Raw genomic sequence first — 24,092 nt, 5'->3', positions numbered from 1 at the left:
ATGAGTCCTATTCAGGCGAATATATCACATATGCATACAACAACGCGTAAAATCAAAAACAGAATTTAATATAATTCAAAATTGCTTATTTGTAACTTTCAACTATTACTACTTCAAAAACAACAACAACAACACAACAACAGCTTAAGAAGTATATAAATACTATGAGACCAGACCTTACCTAACCAAATAAACCTTCATTTGAATGCATCTACCGGTATATAAAAAGGTAATATAATTGCGTAATCCTTTATTGAACTGAGGAAATTATTTTTCTCAAGGAAAAGATGCTTTAGATATTATAACGCGAATATACTGTATTATTAAGGGTAACAAAATGATGCCGGTTGGTTGAAAAACATGGCTACCACGGGGGCGGGGCTATTTCCCTTATATGGCTATAGTAAAACCATGTTAACACTCTAGAGGTCACATTTATTTTCCGATCATCATGAAACTTGGTCAGAAGATTTGTCCCAATGATATCCTGGATGGGTCCGAAAATGGTTTTGGTTGCTTTAAAAACATGGCCACCAGGGGCGGGGCATTTTTCCTTATATGGCTATATATGGCTATAGTAAAACCTTGTTAACACTCAAGAGGCCACATTTATTGTCCAATCTTCATGAAATTTAGTCAGAAGAAAGGTCTCAATGATATCTTGGATGAGTTCGAAAATAACTATGTTTACTTGAAAAATGGCTTCCAAGGGGCGGGGCATTTTTCCTTATAAGGCTTTAGTAAAATCTTGTTAACACTCTAGAGGCCACATTTACTGTCCGATCTTCATGAAACTTGGTCAGAAGATTCATCCCGATAATATCTTGGACGAGTTAAAAAACGATGCCGGTTGGTTGAATAACATGGCTGCCAGGGGGCGGGGCATTTTTCCTTATATTGCTTTAGTAAAACCTTGTTAACACTCTAGAGGCCACATTTATTTTTCGATCGTCGTGAAACTTGGTCAGAAGATTTGTTCCAATAATATCTTGTTATCTCAGGTGAGCGACTTTGGGCCTTTCAGGCCCTCTTGTTTATATTTGTAGGATCAAAATTGCGTATAAATATTGTTGCTGCCAAATTAAAATGAATGGTAGACAAAAGTAGAACATTAAGTTAATCAAAACTCATCAATCCTACGTCACATAACATATAGCTCCACGCTGCTTTGTGACTGAATCAGTAAACTGACAGAGCGCAAACCTCAAGTCCCCTACGGTTTCACCGGTAGGGGACAAAAATATAAAATACTCGAGAGCAACACACGATTCAATTCTAAAATAAAACATAAACATATCATGAGTTAAATGAGCTGATTCAAATTCATTTTTTATACGAATTCAGTGAATCACACAAACGATATTGATAAAGAACACTTAGAGTTTTGCTTCTTCTATATAATACTGACGAATCAATTTAATGTATATTATGCAGAAACAATATCAGAACTTTTCTGTATCTAACAACTGGATATACAATAAACATAAATCACTTGATATACAAATGAACATCAAAACAAAGCAGACAATTAGGCAGAAAATACATGCACAAACAAAAACAGACTAGTAACACATTTCTTGGAGTGCTCTTGTGTGTGTGTTTTAACCCGCGTCATGAGAAAATGGATCATATCCCATATGCGGCCAGCGTAGCACCAGACCAGCCTGATCATCTGCGAAGTCAATTCAGGAGCTACTCTGTCCGCTGATAAGACAACGGAACATTGTGTGACTTTAAAAAAAAGCGTACATCCGAAGCAGACTGTGCAATTGCCCATGCTGGACTGAGGCTACGCTGACAACATAAGGCATAAGACCCATGTTCGCATGACGTGGGTCATATGTAAAATAGTATGTATTATGACAATTGTAAAAATATCATAACAATATTAATAATATCACAGGCTGAACTGAGCAAAGTCAACATATTAATAAAGGTATAGTCAAAGATATAAACAAACACTTCATGAGCATATATTATATGTGTACTAAAGACAAACACTGCATGAGTATATACTAGTAATATATTCTTATCATTTGTCTCACAGCGAAGAATTAGACTAACCTGTCGCGAGAGTTTCGTATTCGGTTCATAGAAAAATTAGGAAAGTCTAGCAACATTATAATCATTCGCCGTTTAATTAGAAAACAAAACAAACAGCAAAATATATTGACAAGAGGTTGAGGATAACCCTACATTGACTCAAATGTGTAATGGGCTGTGTCCCATCTTTAATACTGGGGCTCGATTTGAACAGTCTTTTAGAAAACCACATACTAAATTCACATCCAAATATCAACCTTGTTTGCTTTGTGGATTCATCGGATATTTTTTAAACAATTATCATGCAATATAAATCAATATAATAATCAAGTGCCGCCAATTTTAACACTGAGGCATGATTTGAACAAATTTAGCAGAAGACCACTATATGATGTTACTAACCAAATTTAATTAAGCTGAGGACCTACATAATTTTATGTGCCATACCGGTTTAATCTGAATAACACTGAAAATGAAAGAGGATCATTCAGTTGAAGTTTTGTTAAAATCTGCTGAATGGTTTAGAACAAAATGTCCTCAATTAAAAATTTACTGACAAATAACACTGAACAACTGACAAAAGGCGGTTGCAAAAGCGAACATTGAGCGTTGCACAGGTGAGCTAAATATGAAACTCCAGACACATTACCTGGAAAATTCTCGTTATCTTTGGTAGCCTTTTATTAAAGACAAGTGACCAACTGTCTGTACAATACAGGATAAATATGGCTACAAAACAATATCAAGTAATTGAAGCTCGGATTTGTGGGCTGCTGCCATTTTAACCATCACACTAAGATAACAACTCACAATTGTGTATAATCATTTACCACATACTATTGCAATACAAATAAATATGGAACAAATAAAGACAACAATGTGAAATATCTTAATTTGCAAAAATGTAAAACAAACCAACGGTGTTAGGTATATATTAATGATGTAAATAATGCAAAAGCATATGTATATAATTCTACAGAGTTTTTAAGCAGCAAATCACGATCTGAATTAGTCAATCATAAATGATTATGTTTCAGTAGTAACAAAAAAGCACATCAATAAATTAGCAATCTCGAAGGACCAAACAACGGTAGAACAATCAAGGGGAAGCTTAATTCTATGCTGATTGAACTGGTCAATTAACTAAACATAGCTCTCCGCTATTTCGGGGATGCAAAAAGTCTACATGTATTAGCATCAATAAACACTTGCAAGTCATTTCTGGCCCAATATGGCCACATTTGTAATGACAAAAATGAAATCTATTTATATGTGTATGTTTTACCTAATAGCTCTAGTAAAAGTTCAGTGACAAAAAAGTGTCAGTTGTCCAATGTATCATCTTGAAATACTATACATGCAATCGTGTAAATATTATCAAAACGTTACTCAATTTCAATAAAAAAAGGGTCAAACGGTCGAAAAATTAATTTATGATACATTAAGGATAAGCAATTCATACTAATAAATAATATATTAAATAACAATATCAAATAAATGAATATTCAATATCATGCATTATTTTACACGTAATTTTAAAAAGATAGCAAATAAACTTCAGTACAATTACTTGAAAATACATGATACGTGAAAGTAATATGAATACTAATTATTTAAACATTGATTAACTACCCGTGTGGGCAGCTGTGAATTTCTATGAGACAGATCAATGCCGGCATGCAAATTCGGATGTTGGTTAAAACCGACCAATGGCCATTTTACCAACCTTAATGAAAGTCATATGATAAATGTTCGAGACAATATTGATATACACAACCTATGTACAATTAAAGTTTTCAAAGAGTTTAAAGAGATCATTTAAAACATTCACTATACATACAGCTTCAAGTGACAAACATTTGTTTAACATGTATAAAATTCATACAAATAGTTTTCTAATACATGCTCACAAATATTTCTATATCTTTGCCAATGTGATCCAAGTATGGTAAATTTTAGTGTTAAAATGTGGTAAAATTTACATTTTCAATTGGGGAATTCGCAAATTTTGGTAACAAATTGTAAATGCCCTGCCTCATGAAATAATAAAAAAGAGGTATAAAATATAACAAAGCAAAAAACATTCATTTTTTGATCAAGCTTGTTTGAATTTTACCAAACTGATTTGTGTACATTGTATCTTAAAATTTAACATTTCAAAATTAAACAAAACTTTGTCACAGACGTGACTAAATACCACCGCTCCACTCTGCCACAGGCCTACCAACCGCATGACTTAGTCCAAGTGAATTTAACCCTTTCAGTGCTGGAACCGAATTTTAAAGGCCTTTGCAAACAGTTTGGATCCAGATGAGACGCCACAGAACGTGGCGTCTCATCAGGATCCAAACTGTTTGCTATTCTGATAGTATTTTTTGAAAAAAATGAAGAAAATGCTTATTTAAGAAATTCAGCAGACGACAATTTAGCAGACCACACATTTCCCAGCATGCAAAGGGTTAACTCAGAAATGTGTTGGTCATGATGGGAATGAAAAGAAGTGTAGAATATGTTATGCTTCCTCTATGAAAATGGCTCATGTCAATGACAGAATACTAAGGAATGTGTGGAAAACTTGCATGAAAAAAGTATCTTGCACAATATAGACTTCATGGATATGAACAAATTCAAGGTTCAATTCAATAGTCTGAGAGATACAGAAAAAGTTCGCTCCACAAACGTATCACATATAATTCATACAAAAAGCTAAATTCAAAGGACATAACTCACAAATGCATGGCTTACTGTGTGTGAAAACTTTATCTACACCTCATGGGGATGGCATTTGTCAAGTTTAATTCAATTACTTGAGATATGTAAAAGGTTTTCGCTCGAAAACATTTCAAGCGAACAAAACCGATATAGGAACAGACAAACCATTCAATAAACAGCGTGACTCCTATATACCCCTGCTAGACTTTGTTTAAGGAGTTCGAAATGACGAATAATGTCTCTCTCGGTATCCTGAAGTATCTAGAGTCTCAATGATAAAATGCTGGTCAGCTGTCATTTAAAAAAAACACGTCTAAAGAGGAAATGTCTTTCGTTGACGAGAATAACGCATATAAGCACAAACAGCACACCGACGGTCAGTAGCGATGACTCCATTGTGGGGGCATCCATCTGAAGCAAGGAAAAAGTTGCTGAATGTAAGAGAAATGTACATATAACCTTATGTCCGATATTCATGGGCTACAGTTGCGCAGATTATATGGACTAGTTAAAAGTTGTAACACACCATGAACGCACATATTACTAAACTAATTATAGCATACATGACCCCATAAAAAGTCTGATAAATACATACACATATACATGTATAAATGTAGTGTGTGGACAATACAACAGTTTCCGTTACGTGGGTTATAACTTTTGGTTTAATTGTAATTATTGTTGCCCTTATACGTATGCAAAAGTTCTGTTTGAGCAATACAATACTGACATTTCTATATTTGTCTTAATATTGACAACTATTCTGTAAAAACCAGAAAATTCCGAAACATGTTTAAATAAACATATCTGGCAAAATGTAGCAATAAACTATTTAAAACTAGTACAATACCAATCAGAATATTATCTTTTTAACAAATCGTTTAATCACATTGCGTGAATATTGGGAAACATGAGACAAAATCAGTGCTCTCCTAGTTTAACTATAGACATATATGAAGTGCTTGTTCTTTACAGCCATGATATTTAATGAACGAGCACCCTTTCGAACTCTGCCAAAATATCATCAGAACAAATAATCTACGCAAGTGCCATATAGATTGAATACAAGTGTGACTCCTAGAGTGTTCTCAATGTTTCCATATACCATATAAGGAAAACTTACCCCTCCTCCCTTAACAAACTAATTTTTATGAAAATAGCCCTTTCCTCCACCAGCAACAGCCATTGTGTACCGATTTTTGAGGATATAAATAGAACAGATGTTATGAGTAAGCTTCGTGATAATTCAAATTGGCCAAAGAATGCCACTTCTTTTGTTTACAAAGTTTTACTAAAGTAGGAAGGAAACTACCCACTCTGTAGCCATATTTTTTATTTTCACCCTTGACAAAGACGTGTTAAGTTTTCCGAAGGTTTCACTTCTGTAATATAATAAAACAGATCCACACCATCAACAGCTTACCATTTTTTAACTAAGCCAAGACACCATTAGAACCAAAGTTCGAAGCAGGTTTCTTGAAGATTGGGCTACAATGGCAACTTCTAGAGTGATCACAAGACATTTCTTTAATTTGACAAAGGGATCTATTTGTAGAACCCTTGTGATCCAGTTTCGAACAAGCCCGTAATATCATTAGGGCAGATGATTCTGAGCAAGTTTCATGCATATTAGGGAGTAAATGTGATCACATTGTGCTCAGGTGGGCTAAACAATAACTTTACTTACTAAATGCAGAACACTCACCGCATCTGGTATGAGGTACGGAATATTGAGTTGTGCAATTGCCTGAATATAGTGGGCCTGGTTTTCTCTGTTACGCTTCCAGTTCAAAATGCCATTCAAAAACTTAACATACACTTGATAGATTTCCTGCACAACCTTCTGCAAATTAGCAAAATTAACATTATGACAGTATGAAATAGGTTTTAATCATGCTACTAAAACTTGTATTGAAGAAAAAAGAATAATGAACTAGAAATGGCGCGGCAGAGGCCGACGCGTATCCCCACGCCGAATGTTTGACCTAGGTGTGCCCCAGGGTTGGTAATGGGGCCATGCATAGCTGAGATTGACCGTATTGTCATAAGAGAAGTTCATCATCAATTAGAAGTGAATTGGTGTAGAAATGAAGAAGTTATAGTAAAAGGCAATTTTGGGTGGGTGTGACATATGTGGGCAGGGCGCCCCAGGGTTGGTAATTGTGCCATGCATAGTTGAGATTGACCGTATTGTCATAAGAGAAGTTCAGTATCAATTTGAAGTGAATCGGTGTAGAAATGAAGAAATTATAGTAAAAGGCAATTTTGGGCGGGTGTGGTTTATGTGGGTGGGGCCCCAGGGTTGGTAATGGGGCCATGCATAGTTGAGATTGACCGTATTGACATAAGAGAGGTTCAGTATCAATTTGAAGTGAATCGGTGTAGAAATAAAGAAATTATAGTAAAGGCAATTTTGGGTGGGTGTGGTCTATGTGGGTGGGGCCCCAGGGTTGGTTATGGGGCCATGCATAGTTGAGATTGACCCTAATGTCATAAGAGAAGTTCAGTATCAATTTGAAGTGAATCCGTGTAGAAATGAAAAAATTATAGTAAATGGAATTTTTTGGTGGGTGTGGCCTATGTGGGCGGGCGCCCCAGGGTTGGGATTGGGGCCATGCATAGTTGAGATTGACCCTAATGTCATAACAAAAGTTCAGTATCAATTTGAAGTGAATCCGTGTAGAAATGAAAAAATTATAGTAAATGGAAATTTTTGGTGGGTGTGGCCTATGTGGGCGGGGCGCCCCAGAGTTGGGAATGGGGCCATGCATGGTTGAGATTGACCGTATTGTCATAAGAGAGGTCCAGTATCAATTTGAAGTGAATCGGTGTAGAAATAAAGAAGTAAATGTAAAATAACCTAAAAAAATGAGTGATAATTTCTGACGCGGCCCCACCCCAACCGCTATAACTTTTGACCCAGGGGTCAGATCAAAATTCCAAATAGTGCAGGGTCGCACATATGCTCATAGCTACCATGTATGTAAGTTTTAAGGTTCTAGTGCTTTTAGTGTAGGAGGAGATAGTGGCCAGGACGGACGGACAGACAGACAGACAGACGGACGGACGGCGGAGATAACCACAATATCCCCACCTCTTTTTCAAAAAGCGTGGGGATAATGAACTGGTAAAACAAGACATTACAATATGAATATTGGAAAATAAAACCATAATAACATGATAAGAAGCCTTAGTATGAAGACATGTAAATTTCCAATTATATCAAATCACTTATAAACAGTCTATATATGTCTTTTCAACCGAAGCGCTATACTTAACAAAAGAACAACAACAATCTGTAATACATGCTTGTAATTTCTAATGCAATACAAAACGGGAAAATACAAAACCCATTAAATCCTGTATACCTCTAGCTGGTCATTTGGAGGATTAAAGAGATCAAAGCAGCTCGGGGATTTGCTAAACTTGCGGCCCCATAGTTCAATGGCATATGAAAATGAAATCTGAAATAGAAATGTTGTAACATGCAGAATATTAAATTATCTTTTTCTAAGAAAATGATCAGTCACGGGGTTACCAAAATTCAAACATAACTGAATTATTTTCAAGCCAATCTTCAGTATTGAATTTATTTATATAATATGTGTCAGAAAGTGAGCCGAGTACGTATTATTATCCCCACGCTTTTTGAAAAAAAGGTGGGGATATTGTGGTGATCTCCGCCGTCCGTCCGTCCGTCTGTCCGTCCGTCCGTCCTGGCCACTATCTCCTCCTACACTAAAAGCACTAGAACCTTGAAATTTACACACATGGTAGCTATGAGCATATGTGCGACGGTGCACTATTTGGAATTTTGATCTGACCCCTGGGTCAAAAGTTATAGGGGTTGGGGTGGGGCCGCGTCAGAAATTATCACTCATTTTTTTAGGTTATTTTACATTTACTTCTTTATTTCTACACCGATTCACTTCAAATTGATACTGGACCTCACCTATGACAATACGGTCAATCTCAACCATGCATGGCCCCATTCCCAACCCTGGGGCGCCCCGCCCACATAGGCCACACCCACCAAAAATTTCCATTTACTATAATTTTTTCATTTCTACACGGATTCACTTCAAATTGATACTGAACTTTTGTTATGACATTAGGGTCAATCTCAACTATGCATGGCCCCAATCCCAACCCTGGGGCGCCCGCCCACATAGGCCACACCCACCAAAAAAATCCATTTACTATAAAAAAAATTTAGGTTATTTTACATTAACTTCTTCATTTCTACACTGATTCACTTCAAATTGATACTGAACCTCTCTTATGACAAAACGGTCAAACTCAACTATGCATGGCCCCGTTGCCAACCCTGGGGCGCCACGCCCACATAGACCACACCCGCCCAAAATTGCCTTTTACTATAATTTCTTCATTAATACACTGATTCACTTCAAATTGATACTGAACCTCTCTTATGACAATACGGTCAATCTCAACTATGCATGGCCCCATTACCAACCCTGGGGCACCCCGCCCACATAGGCCACACCCTCCCAAAATTGCCTTTTACTATAACTTCTTTAATTTTACACCCATTCACTTCTAATTGATACTGAACTTCTCTTATGACAATACAGTCAATCTCAACTATGCATGGCCCCATGATCAACCCTGGGGCGCCCTTGGGTCAAACATGCGGCGTGGGGATACGCGTCGGCCTCTGCCACGCCATTTCTAGTATTATTATTAGCATTCTTTGCAATAATTTTGTATTTGACCAAGGAATTTTCTCTGAATTTCATAAATTTCTTACATTTTTGACACCTGCCATGAAATCAAATATTGTCCCATCTGCCGTGTATTTTGTCAAGTCTATCGCTTTACCGTACAGATATTTGTGTTTTGTGGCTGTTGACATCTCCCATGCTAACGTTCGCATTTCTTTTTCGTTTTCATGAGTTCGCCTTAACCTTTGAGATTCTGTATCTGAAATGGAAAACATCGCCGCATTTTATTAATACTAATGAAACAAAATGTACAACGAAAACGGATTCCATGTGTTAACACTTATCTATTTAATCGACCTATAAGCATTTAACGCAAATCCTCACGAAACATCACTTATATAAATATGCTTTGATGACATTGCAAGCAAAAAAAGAGTCCCCAAACGGCGTATTCACCTAACATTCACATGTGTAATATTCCATCATAAAATCAAATGTCCATTTGTCACAGCAGAAATAAGACAATTTAATACATTTCACCGAATATTTGACCACTAAAAAAATTTTGTGGATAAACACGACGTAGCCTTTTATGTTTATACCAAGTTATATTATTGAATGCTTTGTACTTTTGGAGTTATATGAACAATATTGATCAGTACAATTCTAATTTTCCTAGCAGTCTACTTACATCTGACCAATGAAGAAATTATGGGCTAATAAATCTTTTCATAAGTAAAAGTAACCATTGTTAACAGTCATTGTTTACGGTAGAAAGGTGTGATGATCAAGCCCAACTCAGTCTATATGTACTAATAAACTTCAGAGGCATGATCATGACATTTTGACCCATATGTTTGACCTTGAAGGATGTCCTTGACCTTGACCTTTCACCACTCAAAATGTGCAGCTCCATGAGATACACATGCATGCCAAATATCAAGTTGCTATCTTCAAGATTGCAAAAGTATTCATAAAATAAGCGATTTGGGCCACATATATTTGACTTCTGACCTTGAAGGATGACCTTGACCTTTCACCACTCAAAATGTGCAGCTCCATGAGATACACATGCATGCCAAATCTCAAGTTGCTATCTTGAATATTGAAATACTGCAAAAGTGTACATTAAATGAGCGATTTTGACCCATATATTTGACCTTTGACCTTGAAGGATGACCTTGACCTTTCACCACTCAAAATGTGCTACTCCATGAGATACATATGCATGCCAAATATCAAGTTGCTATCTTCAATATTGCAAAAGTTATTGCAAATGTTAAAGTTGGCGCAAACCAACCAACCAACAGACCAACCAACCAACCAACCAACAGACCATCAAACAGACAGGGCAAAAACAATATGTCCCCCACTACTATAGTGGGGGACATAAAAATCACAATTTGACCAGACTCCTTTTCCCAAAATGGCTAGAAAACCCTCTGAACATGCACTTAAAAACAATATTGATTCTGTTACTTATAATAATATTTATCATGCTTAATTTTTCCCAATTTCATGGTTTATCACGCTATTTTTCCCATTTTCACGGTTTATCACGCTAATTTTTCCAATTCAAATGGCTCAGGCTGTAACAAATAAAAGCAAAAAAAATCACTGAAAACAATTTTTCTGAAGAATATCAAATAGTGCACATATTTTCAGGGTTTGACACTAAGGCACGTCCGACAGACATTGTCTAGTAAGATCGGTGGTCGGGCTAGTAAAACTGCGGGCTAGCTTGTCCGACTGGTCGTACATAAAAAAATCTATACTGATCCATATAATTATAATTAACTGCTGTGAAAACCTTTATTTTTAATGTGTAAAATTACTCTCGTATCCGTTATTTACATTAAAACAAACTTTGTTCAAGTTCGGATTTTTGTCCGACAAATCAGTTAATAAAAAAGAATCCGACGCTTAAACTGACACGAAACATAAATATGAAGAAACACGAAAACGTCAATTTTATCCTAGATGGAAAATCAAGTCAGTTCCCATGGATTAAATTTGACGGAGAAAAGCAAAAAAAGTTTATTTTATTGCTTTACTCTATGCATCAAAAAAAATCTGCTGTTCACAGATTATTTACTGATAAATCCTGATTAAACAGTTACATGACACAATTGTGTTCATTTGCTATATGCCATTTGTGGTCTAGTAGACATCAGGTTCGGGCTAGTACATTTTAAGAGGAGCTGGTCCGACGGTCTTGCTGTACAAAAAGTTAATGTCGAACCCTGATTTTTATGATGCTTATGGCGATGTGAAATATATCAGAATTACTTTATTAAATAAGCACGTGTTTTTGTTCAAATTTGTATGTGTTCTGCGTTCATTTATACGGTTATGCTTCACCCAGCGTGAAATTTTATCACAGATTTAAAACGTTTCCAAGGATTTATTCTTATACCTTAAGATGTCGGCACTCACTGCAAGAAAAACTGTCTTTTATGCACTAAAGATTTTTGCAAATGAATTTCAATAACTTGAGATATTTGCAAAAATAAAGTTGTTAACGGTGTGTTTACATTCTGTCCAGCCCGTGTATAGAGAGACTATAGACCCTTGTAAATTCCATTGATTCTGCACCCTGGATAAGCAGAAAACTGAGAGACGAGTACTCGACACAAAGTACATGTGCAGCGCTTCAGAAGAACCCACTGACCAACCGTCAGGGTGATTTTAGTATACACCATCCAGCGATTTTCCTCCTTCTTTATAAAGTACCGGTAAACGGCACTTTCCCAATTACGAAAAAAATACAAATTTCCCAAATGCTGTCCTTAAATTCCCAATTAAAGGTAAAGGCTTTTTAAAAGCAACATTTAGTTAGTTTCCCTTTGCAGCTCTATAGCTTGAACCTAGGTTAATATAATATTGACAGCTTGAAAACACTTGGTTATCAATTTAAAAGTATTTGGGAGCAAAAAATCAAATACACCAATTTTCCAATTTGAGGTTTTCACGACTCGATTTTTCCCAATTTTGAGGTTTTCATGACTCGATTTTTCCCAATTGGACCGGTACGGGTAATTTTTCCCAATTGGACAAAGAAAATCGCTGCCATCACAAACTTCGTTCGCAGAATGACAGACTGATCAACTGAGAAAGTGAATGAGAAATATATATTTAACCCTTTGCTCAATGTTAACAAAGTTTCATGATATTATCTTATGTACTTTTTCATGTTCTAAAATATTTAGTTCTGTCCTTTTAAAAGTAAAAGCCACCTAACCCCAGTAACCGTTGACCTCTGGCAAAAAAAGTCATGCATAATCCTCAATTTGCCCTTTATAAATATACTGTGTTTAATCAAATTATCTTCTGTATTGTTAAAATTGCAGGATCTGAGGAATGAATGGATGACAGAAAGACAGGACGGGAGGTTGGTAAACTAATAATTTATGATTAATAAATACGTAAGTAATTGCATGTGAAAATTGTGTGTTGCACATCAATACTTCAAGATAAATAAATTGTCAAGTTTCCATGGAATCACTTTAGAACTGCTCGTTTCAAAAACCATTTTGTAAGGACGGACCTACAAACAAGCAAGGTGACTCCAATATACGTAGTCTAGTTAACAATCTTTGTTTGTGGAGGCATATCCTGGTTTATCTGTGAATAAACACAAATGGTCCTTTTTGTGCATTTATTAGACCACTTGGACTTACTCCTAGGATCACCTTTTTGGTTACACTGTTATTCTTCAGATCTCATAAAAAATGTGTTGTTCATAAACACATACACAACCAAAAATAAAACATTGTTTCCTCAGCGATAGCATTATTTGTTTGTTTTCCTGAAAGTGAAAGTTTGTCTCATCACATAACCAGATTCTTACTGGTTATGTACAAATGTCATCGCAGTTTATTATGTGTCCCATATTACTACTTATGACAGACATATGGTCCAATATACTACATATTGTAATAACTGTTATTGAAGAACATAAAAACTAAATCTTGTGACATACCTGCATAAGGAATGTAAATATGTCGTGTCCCAGAGTGTAAAGACAGGAACCCATCAAAGTGAATCTTATCTGTCAGCTCTTTGTAAATTATAGTTTCAGGTTCTGCAAATACATTTCAATTATTTGATTCAAGATCTGGATAACTCTGAAGAGATAATTCAATCATTTTCTTTCCAGATAAAGCCTTCAAGAATAAATAGTTGTGGCACGAAGATGTGTATGTGATTGCAAAAATCAATATTTAAAAGATAATTTGCTTATGTATTAATTTTACTATTGTTTTTGCTAATTTCTCCAGTTACATATTGTGTGATTATTTAAAGGTGCCTTTTCAAGTTTTGGTAAATTGACAAAATAAAAAAAACAATGTTTCAGATTTGCATATTTTCGTTGTTGTTACAGTGTATGATATTTGTGAGGAAACAGTTGAGTAATACTGAACATTTATCATGCTCTAAAATATCCATAATATGCATCTTTTGACAATTTAAAAACCTGAAAACTATAAAGCATTGCAAAGCGAAACAAGTACATAATTTGGAGAGTTCTATTGTTGTCGTTAGATTTTGTGATACTATGAGGATTGCTTATATAGAGTATACAAAACATCACTCATTGTATGAGCACGGATGGCCGAGTGGGCTAAGCGATTGACTTTTACTTCAGGGGTCAGTGGTTCCTAATCAGTTGAGCGTTACCTTTTTTTAAATTATATCTGTTCTTGTTTTTTAGTGGAGCTTTTTAGATCCAATTTTTAAATTCATCAATATAAAACATTTAATGACAAACTTCAATACATGCCAAAATCTGTGAAAAGGTCCCTTTAAGCTTATTTATTTACAACATTATGGCAATTGTTTTCACTGTTTATTTATTTATTGAGAAAATAATTACATTACATAATTGAGAATTGAACATCAGTGAATGATTTACAACCCAGTGCCCCCTTCTTGAGCCTCACATTTGAGCGCGTGCGCTCGACCAATAAAATTCACGAACCAATAGGAAAACGTTCAGCAGATACAGACTTCCGACTGTCAACATGTACATGTAAGTATATCGATGTTTAACAAGTTTGAGTTCAAAATTTTCGGTTTATTTGCGTTCTACGGATGTTTTTAGTTCTAGATATCATCATCTTCAATTTGAATAAATATTTAAGTTGCGCATACGCAATTTTGAACGCTTAGGTGGCCGAACCAACAGGAAAAGTGGCTACTTCTATTTTTCTAAATAGAAACATTATAACGCATAAATATTTAAGAAAGAAAATGAAATTTTTAAAAGCCTGCAGAAATTGCCTTAAACTAATAATATTTTAGTCCTATAAGCTGATATAAGAAAACACTACCTGTTATTTACCAATTATTTGTTAACTTAAAAATAGATATATATCTTTTATACAAATAATTATTTTATTATCAATAACAAGAGTAACTCATCAAATGCTAGTTATTTTAAAATACCTGAAAATGGATATGGACCTCTGTATTCTTCATCATTTTTATCTCCTGAGCTTCCCTTTCCTCCAAACTCCCATTCAAAATTCCTGTTTATATCCACACCGCTGGGATATGTGCCTCTCCAACAATAATTTTTAGACTTTTCCACATACAACCTTCCATCAGGATTTGCTAGTGCAATTGCATAAATCTCAAAATTACTCAGATTTATTGCTGATCTGGGTGGTAGAAGCTGGTATATCAGATAAAACAGGGTTTCCACAGGCAAAAACTCCCTTGCATGTTCTCCAAAGGACATAAGTATTTTTGCTGTCTTATTTTGATGGTGGGACTCAAAGTTGGTAATTTGTAAAACAAACTGTTTTAAGCCATTTCTTGAACGCTGGGATGTTTCATGTTCACGTATGAAACTGGGGTATTTTGCAATTAAATCTCTGAGTTTTCTTGAAATCTCAGATACATTGTGGTAAATCCTGTAGTCTGGAGTATACAGTTCCCTCTGGGGTTTCACATCTAATGCTTCCACGGCTGATGCCAACAAGATACAAATAACACAGTACATTCTGCTTTACATGTTTTAACTTTAAGTCTAATCTTACCACAACAAATCATGAGTAATCCTTTATCATAAATTATGTTGGTCAAAAAATGAGTTAATGAATACCAATGGCTCCATTAAGTTGCAACTGATCTATTGTTACCAATAAAATAACAACAATTAAACTTGAAACTCAAAGGAATTTCACTCATCAGATTCACGCGTCTCAATCATTTCAGTCAATTGTTCTCGAAAAAAATGGATTTCCACGTGGTTTGTAAAACTTTTGTTGACGCTTCATACGTGTTGTCACAATGAACAAATGAGTTTTATTTATTTTTCTCAATAAGACAAGTCTCTGCAAAAAACCGTGTTTGAAACTTCCTGGTTTACCAATCGGGGCTAAGGATAAATAATGAGTAAATGATAAAGGTTACACTACATCGTATTCTTTTTTTTGCATATGAAGAGCGTCTGTTATGCCTTAAAAATAACACAATTCTTGAAATTAGTTATTATACATGAAACCCAAGCAACACAATTCTTATAAATATACTAAACATTGAGTTATGACCTATTTAGTGTAGAAGTATGTTAATTTGAATATGGATTCTTATAAAACTTATTATATAGAGTTTATTTCAAGCTAGTAAGTATTACATTTTACAGAGGTCATGCTATATTTTTATTACATACATTTCTAAATCATAGATGCCATCTTAATTGAGCTCAACTTCTCCTCTTTAGTGTCCAAGTTCATGCCGTGTTTCTATATTCTCTCTCTAATTTAAGTTCGTTCTCGAGTTCTGGAAATAATGGAGCAATATGAATAACCACGGCCCCTAGAGAAAATCACGGAAAGGTCACAACCCCATGTCAGATTAATGTAAGTCATGGATGCCTCACAATCAGGTGCTATTACGTAAATTGGTCTTAAGAGCCTTGTTCCTGATAGCTGTACAAGTAAATATAATGCGTTGGTAAGGTGATTGTTCCTGATAGCTGTACAAGTAAATATAATGCGTTGGTAAGGTGATTGTTCCTGATAGCTGTACAAGTAAATATAATGCGTTGGTAAGGTGATTGTTCCTGATAGCTGTACAAGTAAATATAATGCGTTGGTAAGGTGATTGTTCCTGATAGCTGTACAAGTAAATATAATGCGTTGGTAAGGTGATTGTTCCTGATAGCTGTACAAGTAAATATAATGCGTTGGTAAGGTGATTGTTCCTGATAGCTGTACAAGTAAATATAATGCGTTGGTAAGGTGATTGTTCCTGATAGCTGTACAAGTAAATATAATGCGTTGATAAGGTGATTGTTCCTGATAGCTGCACAAGTAAATATAATGCGTTGGTAATGTGAATTTTCCTGATAGCTGTACAAGTAAATATTATGCGTTGGCAAGGTGATTGTTCCTGATAGCTGTACAAGTAAATAGCGTTGGTAAGGTGATTATTGTAGAGGCCAAGAACTAAACCCAAACTGCCACCTAGCATTACATGGGCAAGCCTATATGAAAACTCCGATGAATAACCCTTTTCACACAGTAAATATAAACTCAACTAAATTTTTACTTTTTATTAAAGGACCTTATAACATAAAAACATAAAAAATGGTTCTGGCATATAATGTCTCGACTCCAAGCAGCAAGGGCCACCTGCGAACATGGCAAGCCCAAACTAACTGCAAATAACTAACTGCACAAATAAATTGTATATGAGTGCTGACTCCGGGTGACGGCCATCAGCACTCCCAACAAAATCATATATATTTTCCCCAAAAAATGTGCCAGGTAAAAAGCGTCCATCCGGCACTGATTGCCAAGGAACTGTTAACTTCAAGCGACTGTCGACAAACCCGAGGTGTCCGAACTGCCCCATCGGAAGTGGAGTCGTGACCGACCTGTATCCGACGTTTGGTACTCTGCGTCTACACGGCAAACTGAAAAACGCAACTCAAACCAGCAGAATATGTAATATACTAAAACCAAATCTAGTACGGAAAACAATCAGTTTCCCCTTATGTTATTAAAATTAATGTGGACAGGCAAATAAAACTTAAAATAAATCTATATTTACCCTAAGCCTGACCAAATTTTTAAATATATAACGGACGCAGTAAAGTGTGACAGAACAACACTGTGTAAAAACAAACTACATGGGTTGGGTGGGAGGGGAGAAAATTTACAACCTTTTGTTTGTGTAGATAACAATGAGAAAGAAATTTTAAATCTGTAAAATTAGCTACTTCGGTTAAAAAACACCAACAATAAGAAAACTGAAAAACCAGCCCAGCAGTGGCCCAACAATAAACAGGTCTATTATTTAGTAATAGACCATATTATTGTAGAGGCCAAGAACTAAACCCAAACTGCCACCTAGCATTACATGGGCAAGCCTATATGAAAACTCCGATGAATAACCCTTTTCACACAGTAAATATAAACTCAACTAAATTTTTACTTTTTATTAAAGGACCTTATAACATAAAAACATAAAAAATGGTTCTGGCATATAATGTCTCGACTCCAAGCAGCAAGGGCCACCTGCGAACATGGCAAGCCCAAACTAACTGCAAATAACTAACTGCACAAATAAATTGTATATGAGTGCTGACTCCGGGTGACGGCCATCAGCACTCCCAACAAAATCATATATATTTTCCCCAAAAAATGTGCCAGGTAAAAAGCGTCCATCCGGCACTGATTGCCATATGGCCACCCAACAACGCTGACCCAGCGGCCCAAATGCCCCAACCTCGAAACCAGCTGGGCCAGAGATGACGGGTGGCCACTGCCAAAGAACTTTGGCTGCAGGGCGGATGGACGCATGCTTGGAGTCGGAAGCAGTAAACTGTAAACACAAGGCAAAGATATGAATAAAAACTAGCAGCAAAAATGCATAAAACCCAGCAGAAAAAAAAAATGCATAAAAACTAGCAGCAAAAAATTGCATAAAAATTAGCAGCAAAAAACTTTCTTTTTTCTTTTTTCATACATATGAGTAAGAAAAATATGCATACAAACTAACTGCAAATATCTATTTTTGGACTCAATAGCAACACCAACATACATAATGTGTGGGATTTAAAATTGTAAGAACCCCCAAATTTGTGCATCTAGAACTTCAGTAATGGATTGGTGTATTATGCTTTATAAGTTTTTCAAGCCCTGCAGACATATTAGAAAGAAAAATATCTGTACCCAGAGTTGACAAGTGGACTCCGTCCTTCTCAAACAAATGTTCCTCAAATTTTCCAAAGTCAGAGTTGGCCAAGTAATGCCCTCCACATGCCAAAGCCCTAGATGAACCATGACTATTAAGGCGCTTTCTTGCTTTCCATAGCAACTTTATTATCAGAATATCTCCAATTTGACCTTGGAAGCACTGCAGACCATACAATCTTAACACTTGGAAATATAGACAGTATAGTCCGGAATAGCTCGACAATCAATTTTCGAAGGTCCACCAGTGACCGACGACCAAGATCATTACCACCTAAATGTAACACAATATAGTCTGGAGAATTACCCACATTGGCAAGCGAAAGAAATTTTTTCTTTGATTCTGCAAGTGTTAACCCACTGTACCCTTGCCACCAGATGATGTTGGGTTCAAGGCAGAGGTTGGCCCCTTCAGGTCGTAATCTTGCTGCTATGAAGGCTTGCTTGATTATTGATGAACCCAGTATCCAGATGGTTTTCCTTAATACAACTTGGTTTTTGTTAGTCACGTGAATCTAACTATATGAACCATACCTTTTTAATGGGGGTTATTTATTAGGCTGGGCATGACAACAGGAACAGGACGAACATATGTTTGGTAGGCATTGGAAGCCCATCTGCCTGCCTGTTTAATGATCTCCACTGAATAGCCTAGTTGGGAAGCTGCAGTTGCTGCTCCAATTCTGAAGGAGTGGGATTTGTAAGACCCATAATTTAGACCCAAAAGAGAAACCGTTTTCTTAAGAATAGCAGAAAATTGGTAACGAGTAATTGGTTGTTTGTTAAAGTGCAAAAACAAGGGACCAGGCCCTTGAGGACGAACATGAAGATACTGGTTAAGACACACAACTGGGCAAAATTCACTGTTTGACCTAGTAATTTTGAGCGCTACCCCTTTGCCCAACTGATCAGTTTTTGAATGCCGGATTGAAAAGATTACCCCATTGTGATCAAATTGTAAATCTTCTATTGCCAACACCGCTGCCTGTAAAATACTATCACCTTTTTTAGGAACAGCTATTTCGCCAACTCTCAGAAAACCGAAAAACGCTAGCATAAAAGCTGCAGTGAACAGTTTTGCTTCGTAGACACTGGAACACACAATATTAAGTTTGCTTACTATCCCTTGCAGTAACGAGAGGGTAATTGGAAGCCTATTATCGTGTGTTTTCTTATCTTTTTGCATTCCTTCAACCATTTTTGAAACAATGAACTTTTTGGTAGGGTCAACAACATCAAGCAGCTTGCAATGAAAAGCTATAGAGCTTAAGTATGATTTTGCTGTTTTGTGGGATAGTTTCTGTAGGGATAGCCATGCTACAAATCGAACCACCTGTTCAACTGTAGGCGGCCAGGCATCTGACAAGCCGTATTGCCTTTTAAACTCAGAGAATCTCTCTAACCCAACGATGTATGCCTTTTTTGTATTAGCAGCAAGGGAATTGTCTAGCAATCTATTAGCCTCTTGTTGCAGATCATCAGTAAAAACTCCGGCGGGACGGATTCTGGACTCGCTTGTGCCTCTGGTGCTAACTGTTGTAACCTGTGAAACTGTTTACGAGAAATTGCATCAGCAATGTAATTGGACTTTGATGAAATATGTACTGCTTTAAACACCACCGAGTATTTCATAACTAACAACACAAATGTTCTAACCAGAAACATCAAACGTTTCGACTTGGAAGACTGTTTGTTTATCACTTCTACCAAACCTAAATTATCAATATGAAACTTAATCTTCCTGTCCCTCAAAAAGACCCCCCAGAGCCATATTGCCAACAAAACAGGGACCATCTCTAAAAATGTTATATCTGATAAAATAGGTTGGCCTTGCCATTGAACAGGCCATGGGCAATAGGCCCAATTACCTCCAAAATAACAACCACAGCCAAGAGTAGCACCGCCTGCACTATCAGTGTAAAGATGAATGACAGAGTTATCCAACCATACTTTATTTGGAATATGTACAACGCCATTAAAATCTTCAATAAATTGAATCCACATCAGGATGTCTTCTCTCATTTCACCATTAACTCATATCTTATAATAGGACTTTTTTAAGCCACACATAGCATCATAAAATCGGCGCAAGAATGCCCTACTTGCTCTTACTGCTTGACTACAAAACTCAACTTCCCAGTCAAAGACTGCAATTCTTTTAACGTAAGTCTCTTTTTTACTAGACAATTTTGCAAAAGCTTCAAAAGTTCTTCCACTTTTTTAGCAGGTACTCTAACAGTCATTTGCACAGTATCTAATTCCAGGCCTAAAAATGTCAGTACTGTTGTTGGGCCGAGCGACTTTTCCACCGCAACTGGGACTCCCATTTCGGTGCATACTTCCTCGAAAGTAGAAACTAGCATGTTACAATTATTTGACCCAGCTGCACTTCCAAAAATAAAGTCGTCCAAATAATGATCTAAAGTTTGAATCCCAGTTTTGAAACTTACTAGCCAATGTATAAAAGTGGAGAATGATTCGAATAAAGCCGGAGCAATAGATAAACCCATTGGTAAGCATTTGTCAACATAATACTGGTTGTTGAACTGAAGCCCCATCAAGTGAAAGTCCCCTGGGTAAATAGGCATTAAACGAAAAGCCGATTTAATATCTCTTTTTGCCATCATTGCTGACGTACCTAAACTAAATAACATGTCAGCCACTTTGTCAAATGATGTATATTTAACAGAAATGTCTTCCACACTAAAACCATCATTGACACTTGACCCATTGGGATACGACAGGTGTGTAATTAACCGCCAACCCCCGTCTGGCTTCTCTAAAATGCCTAATGGACTTACTTTTAAATTGGAAATTGGTGGGACTTTGAAAGGACCTGAAATTCTACCTAAGGAAATCTCTTTGTCAAGTTTCTTTTGGACTTCTGAAAAATGCACTTTTGTTGAAACCAAATTATTCGCTGAAGAACCGAGATGTGAACCCTTATAACCCAGCTTAAAACCTTGCTTAAAGCCATTACTGAGCACAGAAGCTACTTCTTTATTTGGATATAACTGAAGATATTTAGAAATCGTAACAACATTGATTGGCGACTTGCCAAGAGACCAAACTGAGGTATTAGTATCTGCTAAACGGGCCCCGGAGCCCCTGAATTGGGCCTCTAGGTCGGAACGTGTAAGCTCTAGGCCTGTACGAGGTCTGGGTGACAGCCCCCCTGACAGACCCTCCTCCCAAGGAACTGGTGTTGCGAGGCTTGAGATGACATACCCTGGAAGGATGGTCGGAACCACAAATCATACAAGCATGTTTGTAATTGCAAACTGACCGTAAGCATCTGGTATAATTGAAATCATAACATTTTCTTACAAAATTCCCTGTATCATGAACTGGCTGCCTTGGAGGCCCCATACACAACAGCCAAAGCTCCATATCAATCATTGCCCACGAATTCGCTGGGTTATTACCCATTCTCAACCTAAACTGTTGATCATAAGATCTCCAACCCTCAGTGTGTCTTGCTGCCCCCAGCCTTATAGTGTGCATATACTTTAAGAGATCTTGCATTTTAACCGGATGAGCACTTAAATAAATGCTTGAGAAAATGAGGAATGCGTCAGTCCATTTAGCTATATCAACAATGCTTTGTTTCATGTTGGGCTTTACCACTAATTCACCCGAATTATTCAAAACCAAATGTTTTCCTAAATCTTCAGGAACTACCGGGGCCTCCAACAAACATGCAAGATCTACATATTGGCCTGATATTATTTTGTCTTTAATTGACTGAGGAACATGATCACCTAAAACAGACTGAAAACTAGGAATCATGCATGGTATAAAAAATATCCTCACTAAAACCATTACCCGATTGAACAGCCGGATCTGGCTGGCTTGCTGCAGGCTGCATCTGGTCGCCCAGTTGTTGACTGAGAGGCAGCTGGTCGGGTTGATGGCCGGACTGTTGGTTTGAAGACCATTGGCCGAGTCGATGGCTGGGGGTGAGAGGCAGCTGGACAGGCTGTTGGTTGGGAGGCAGCTGGACAGGCTGTTGGTTGGGAGGCAGCTGATCGGGCATTTGGGTGGAAGGCAGCTGACGGGGTTGTTGGCTGGTGCCAGGTAGGTTTTGGCTGGAATGCTGGTGTAGTTTGACCGACGGACGGCGCCTTTTCCGGTTTCGCGTTTCCATGTGTGCAATAAAATAAACAATAAAGATAATAAGTAAATACCGAAAAAAGCCATATTTGGCTTATAGCTAACCCACTATAATCATTAACAAACCTTTTAGAGATTTATTGCATATGAACTAAAACGTGACTCAACAAACTGTCTTGGTAATTATAAATAAATGCGCCATAAGACCACCTCTTAACTGCAGTAAGTACCGACTATTGCCGCATTGCCACAATTAAGTTCCTTTTACTATTGCTACATAAAAACCAACATTCATTTAAAGTGTTTATGATAAACCTGAACATAGTGCCCGCCCTAATTGAATCTGAAGCAACCCACTCTCCAGAAATTGAATAATAACGCTAAATATATTTTGACATTTTTGTGCTGACCAAAAGTAATATGTTTGTTTAACACGCCACGGGAATTCCTTTATTTCGATTGAAATTTACCCTCTTACTGCCAGTGAGATATTAGCCTATTTTCAGAAAATAAGTATAACATGGTTATTTCACTGAATACACGAATGCATATCAACTACGTTTTCTCATAAAGCTTGAAATTGATTTTGCTCTTACTACAATTGCTTAGATCAGACGCCATGTGACCGATCCACTTTTTCCCCACCACTGTACAGAAATCCGTAAACTACAGCCCGTAAACTCAGCATCCATCATAAATATCACAAGAATTGCTAAGAAACACCTTTTAACTACCGGCTTCTAACTTTATTTTACATATTTAATAAACTTTTACTAGAATAGATTAGAAATAATTAAAGGAGAAAATTTACAACCTTTTGTTTGTGTAGATAACAATGAGAAAGAAATTTTAAATCTGTAAAATTAGCTACTTCGGTTAAAAAACACCAACAATAAGAAAACTGAAAAACCAGCCCAGCAGTGGCCCAACAATAAACAGGTCTATTATTTAGTAATAGACCATATTGTTCCTGATAGCTGTACAAGTAAATATAATGCGTTGGTAAGGTGATTGTTCCTGATAGCTGTACAAGTAAATATAATGCGTTGGTAAGGTGATTGTCCTGATAGCTGTACAAGTAAATATAATGCGTTGGTAAGGTGATTGTTTTCGGTTATAAAGTCAAATACATGTCCGATTACAGACTTACACTCAAAGAAAGTGCATTTTTATGTAAATTGTTGTTTGGCATTGCCAAGAAATAAATAGCCCAATGTCCACAATCTGAAGTTATTAATTAATACACAATTGCCTGCTTTTTTCGGATTTAGACAGACGCCTCTCCTAAATTTGACACATGTGATTGTTACAATATGTTTAAGAAATATCA

General features: G+C 36.5%; 1 protein-coding gene and 1 long non-coding RNA gene across 3 annotated transcripts in view; one reads left to right on the top strand and one right to left on the bottom strand.

The window, feature by feature from the left end:
• The window catches only part of LOC127872785 (uncharacterized), a 17,900-nt gene extending 4,157 nt beyond the window's left edge, over positions 1 to 13,743 (top strand). Inside the window, exons 2-3 of the long non-coding RNA XR_008045784.1 lie at positions 12,791 to 12,831; positions 13,600 to 13,743. This is a non-coding gene — a long non-coding RNA (uncharacterized LOC127872785). The remainder of the gene's footprint in view (positions 1 to 12,790; positions 12,832 to 13,599) is intronic.
• LOC127872770 (carboxypeptidase A4-like) lies at positions 54 to 16,701 on the bottom strand. 2 transcript variants are annotated; one of them, XM_052416157.1, is made up of 7 exons: positions 16,120 to 16,701; positions 14,889 to 15,825; positions 13,423 to 13,524; positions 9,527 to 9,699; positions 8,124 to 8,219; positions 6,443 to 6,598; positions 54 to 5,166 (listed from the first exon to the last, which is right to left on the bottom strand). In XM_052416157.1, the coding sequence occupies exons 2-7, from the start codon at positions 15,445 to 15,447 to the stop codon at positions 5,050 to 5,052; spliced, it is 1,203 nt and encodes a 400-aa protein (XP_052272117.1). In that variant the 5' UTR covers positions 15,448 to 15,825; positions 16,120 to 16,701; the 3' UTR covers positions 54 to 5,049. The 2 variants fall into 2 exon arrangements, with proteins under 2 accessions (XP_052272117.1, XP_052272118.1); XM_052416158.1 differs by having other exon boundaries at positions 1,309 to 5,166; positions 6,461 to 6,598; positions 16,120 to 16,695.
• Between the last annotated feature and the right edge of the window lie 7,391 nt (positions 16,702 to 24,092).

This window comes from Dreissena polymorpha, chromosome 3 (genome assembly GCF_020536995.1).
Source record: "Dreissena polymorpha isolate Duluth1 chromosome 3, UMN_Dpol_1.0, whole genome shotgun sequence".
Classification (NCBI taxonomy): domain Eukaryota; kingdom Metazoa; phylum Mollusca; class Bivalvia; order Myida; family Dreissenidae; genus Dreissena; species Dreissena polymorpha.
Note: the sequence above shows the minus strand (reverse complement) of the source record. Positions and strands in the feature narration are given on the sequence as shown.